The following is a 4,172-nucleotide window of genomic DNA, read 5'->3' as shown; positions in this document are numbered from 1 at the left end:
AACTATAAATTTACGTCCCTGCAAATAATGTCGGAAGTGTTTAATAGCATTTACTACTGCTAACGTCTCCAGTTCGTATGAATGGTATTTAGATTCGGCGGGAGACGTACACTTACTGTAATACTCTACCACATGAGGTTTATTGTCAATTTTGTGTAACAGGATCGCTCCATACCCAATACAACTTGCGTCTGTATGTAGCTCTATTGGGTATTGCGGATCGAATATTATTAAAACTGGCGTCTGTGTCAATATAGTTATTATTTTTGTTCGTATCTGTTCATGCACTGGTAACCAAACAAAGTCAGTGTTTTTCTTAGAGGTGAGAAGATACAGGGGTTTAAGTGTTTGGGAGAAATTTAACACAAATTGCCGAAAATAAGAAGCTAAACCTATAAATTGTCTTAGCTGTGAAACATTTTGAGGTGGTGGTAATCCATTTAAAGCTTGAATTTTTCGTGAATTTGGCCTGATTTCTCCATTGCTTAATTCAAATCCAAGATACTCTATTCTAGTTGTGAGAAAGGAACACTTAGTGACATTAAATGAAAATCCAGCCTTACTTAATGTCTCCAATACTGTCCGTAATCTAACTAGCGCATCTTCTTTACTTTCTGCTATTATGAGAACATCATCAATATACACGATTGCATAAGTGTAAGCTAGAGCTCCTAAGGCCTTCATTATAGCCCTCTGGAACACAGATGGTGCGTTCTTCAAGCCGAACGGCATTGTCAAGAACTCGTATTGACCTTCTGGCGTCACAAATGCAGTTCGTTCGATTGAGTCCTCGTGAACTGGAATTTGATAGAAGCCACTTGCCATATCAATGCACGAAAAATATTTAGCACCACGAAGTCTGGCAATTTGGTCTGAGATGAGGGGCAACGGGTATTTGTCAGCAACCAACCAGACCAACCAGTTGTCAGATACCTCCGTCAAATTGATTCGTAATTCAGGGATTTTATTCGGTCTTTTATGTTGTTCAAGCACTGGATTCCGAGAGAGAAAGTCAACATGCGCCATTCGCTCGCCTTTTCTATATTCTATTTCGAAATCAAATGCCTGTAAAAACGCCCACCATCTATGCACCCTCGGTGTTAAATCTAATTTTGTGCGACTGGCCTTTAAAGAATTACAGTCAGTATAAACTATAAATTTACGTCCCTGCAAATAATGTCGGAAGTGTTTAATAGCATTTACTACTGCTAACGTCTCCAGTTCGTATGAATGGTATTTAGATTCGGCGGGAGACGTACACTTACTGTAATACTCTACCACATGAGGTTTATTGTCAATTTTGTGTAACAGGATCGCTCCATACCCAATACAACTTGCGTCTGTATGTAGCTCTATTGGGTATTGCGGATCGAATATGATTAAAACTGGCGTCTGTGTCAATATAGTTATTATTTTTGTTCGTATCTGTTCATGCACTGGTAACCAAACAAAGTCAGTGTTTTTCTTAGAGGTGAGAAGATACAGGGGTTTAAGTGTTTGGGAGAAATTTAACACAAATTGCCGAAAATAAGAAGCTAAACCTATAAATTGTCTTAGCTGTGAAACATTTTGAGGTGGTGGTAATCCATTTAAAGCTTGAATTTTTCGTGAATTTGGCCTGATTTCTCCATTGCTTAATTCAAATCCAAGATACTCTATTCTAGTTGTGAGAAAGGAACACTTAGTGACATTAAATGAAAATCCAGCCTTACTTAATGTCTCCAATACTGTCCGTAATCTAACTAGCGCATCTTCTTTACTTTCTGCTATTATGAGAACATCATCAATATACACGATTGCATAAGTGTAAGCTAGAGCTCCTAAGGCCTTCATTATAGCCCTCTGGAACACAGATGGTGCGTTCTTCAAGCCGAACGGCATTGTCAAGAACTCGTATTGACCTTCTGGCGTCACAAATGCAGTTCGTTCGATTGAGTCCTCGTGAACTGGAATTTGATAGAAGCCACTTGCCATATCAATGCACGAAAAATATTTAGCACCACGAAGTCTGGCAATTTGGTCTGAGATGAGGGGCAACGGGTATTTGTCAGCAACTGTATTGTCGTTTAGCATGCGATAGTCTACACACAGTCGATCGGTGCCATTTTTCTTCTTAACTAGCATCATGGGACTAGCGAAAGGTGAACAGCTTGGGCGAATAACTTGAGCCTTTAATAATTCGTCAACTTTACCCCGCACTTTGTTTTTTTCTTCTTCACTAAGCCTATATGGCCGCCGTTGTACTGTCTTTTGCTGATCTATTAGTCTAATTTCCAAATGCCCTGTGGTGACCCTAGTCTTTGGTACTCCATCAATAAACCATTCTGAATAATCTTTTAAAATATTTATCAAGGCTGCCTTATCAAGATCATCAAGTTCACTATTCGATTCTATGACATCTTCATAATTGGAAATTATTAACGCTTCAACTCTTTTGGTCTTGTAAAGTTGAAATTTGTCAGCGTCCATAGTTACGCCAAAGCCCTGACTAAAAATTTCACCACCAATCAGTACATCATGTTTTAAATACTTATCCATAATAACATGTAACAAAATCTCGAAATAACATTGATCAATACTTATATTACATAATAGTTGTTGAGTGCTACATATTGAATCATTACTTATACCGTTTAACTTTACAATGTTATTAATTCTTTTACCACTAAACTTATCGGCGACGCTTTACTTAACCAAGGAGCATTCAGCTCCGGAGTCGAAACAAAATGGAATAGACTCACCGGTTGAACTGCATATTGTTCCTGATGGCGGAGCTACAGTACAGATGTCTACACGTTTCTCAATTACTCGGTCGTTTCCTCGTGGTCCTCCTTTTGGGCAAGCGGATGCGAAGTGTTCAAGCTCGTCGCATTTGAAACATTTGACAGTTGACCGGTCTTTTGATCCTTGCGATGAACTTCCGTAGTGGCTTTTTCCTTGAATTGGTGTCCTTTGTCGAGCACGACATTCAGCATATTTATGCCCAGACTTTCCACAATAGTTGCATTTCACTTGAGAGAGATACTTAGGCTTTTTACGCTCCGGGCCTGTTGTAGATGAGTCGTCATCTAGGTTCCGCTTCTTAAAAGTGTGCGCTTGTAGTTGTTGTTGCATTTCATTTCGGGTTTTAATATTGTTTGTAAAAACCAAGCGCGACAATTTGTCATCCATTTGTGCCATGTGGGCCAGAGCTAGATAAACCGCGATTTCCTCCAGACAATTCGGCTGCCATACTCGGTGTAGCTTTCTCCAGACTTTGGTCGCCCGTTCAAAATTTTCATCAGTATAGCCGCAGACGTTTCTATGCCAACAAAGCGTTGCACAAAGAGTTCTTTGAATTGTGGCCATGTAATGCCAGCAAAGCATATTTGGGACAGCCATTGTGATGCGCTTCCCTCTAGCGCCTTACTTAAAGTTATAATCAGGGTGCTTCCTTCTGGCATTTTATCAGCAAATATGAGATCCACTGTCGTACACCAAGCTGTGGCGTCTGCTCTAGCTCCCTCAGGATTAAATTTTGGCAGAGTTACATGTTTTCCCTTTTCATCAGTTGCCGAAGCTCTTGGTGTCTGCATATTTTTAATGATCTCCAAAAGGTTGTTGTTTTGCAGTTGTAAAGCTGCCAAGTATGCATCGGTGGTATTTGTAGGCAAGGCAGATCCCACTTCTGATGTCGCAGGGTCATTTGGTTCTATCTGCTGGTCTGCCATATTGTTTCAGAAACTTTAAGAGTGAAGTGAATTCCAACCGACGCATACAATTATCCGAACGCAACTGACTCGCATTCTTCGATCACGCATCGATCTACTTCTTTTTAGACGCCAAGCTGGACTACACTCGGCAACAGCGCGACAACGCTGTCGCCTCACTCGTACGGCACCTAGGCGCCAGTCATATTCTTCGCTATAGTCAAATTCTAAGAAGCATTCCCAATATCCCAAACTCATTGCACAGCTTGCTCTGGCAAGCACAGTGGTCAAACTATATTCATAATGTGACAGACACGTACAGTGTCCAAAGTACGTCCATTATGCGACATATACTTATACGGGAAACCTCACACTTTTATAAGTTTGTAATGGGATATAATGTGAATACGATTTTTAATAAGAAATGTTGTACTTATCAAGAATTCCGCCGATGCAAGCTGGAAGAGCGGAAGGATATCCGGC

At 40.3% G+C, this 4,172-nt stretch overlaps 1 protein-coding gene across 1 annotated transcript; it reads right to left on the bottom strand.

The window, feature by feature from the left end:
* Positions 1-2,669: 2,669 nt before the first annotated feature.
* Positions 2,670-3,412, bottom strand: LOC124461545. The gene has a single exon (XM_047013055.1). The coding sequence runs from the start codon at positions 3,379-3,381 to the stop codon at positions 2,686-2,688; it is 696 nt and encodes a 231-aa protein (XP_046869011.1). The 5' UTR covers positions 3,382-3,412; the 3' UTR covers positions 2,670-2,685.
* Positions 3,413-4,172: the final 760 nt, after the last annotated feature.

Source organism: Drosophila willistoni, unplaced genomic scaffold (assembly GCF_018902025.1).
Source record: "Drosophila willistoni isolate 14030-0811.24 unplaced genomic scaffold, UCI_dwil_1.1 Seg531, whole genome shotgun sequence".
In the NCBI taxonomy this organism is placed as follows: Eukaryota; Metazoa; Arthropoda; class Insecta; order Diptera; family Drosophilidae; genus Drosophila; species Drosophila willistoni.
Note: the sequence above shows the minus strand (reverse complement) of the source record. Positions and strands in the feature narration are given on the sequence as shown.

Excerpts from the sequence above, each read along its gene's own strand:
- LOC124461545 (XM_047013055.1), bottom strand. The coding sequence starts at position 3,381 with ATGGCTGTCCCAAATATGCTTTGCTGGCATTACATGGCCACAATTCAA.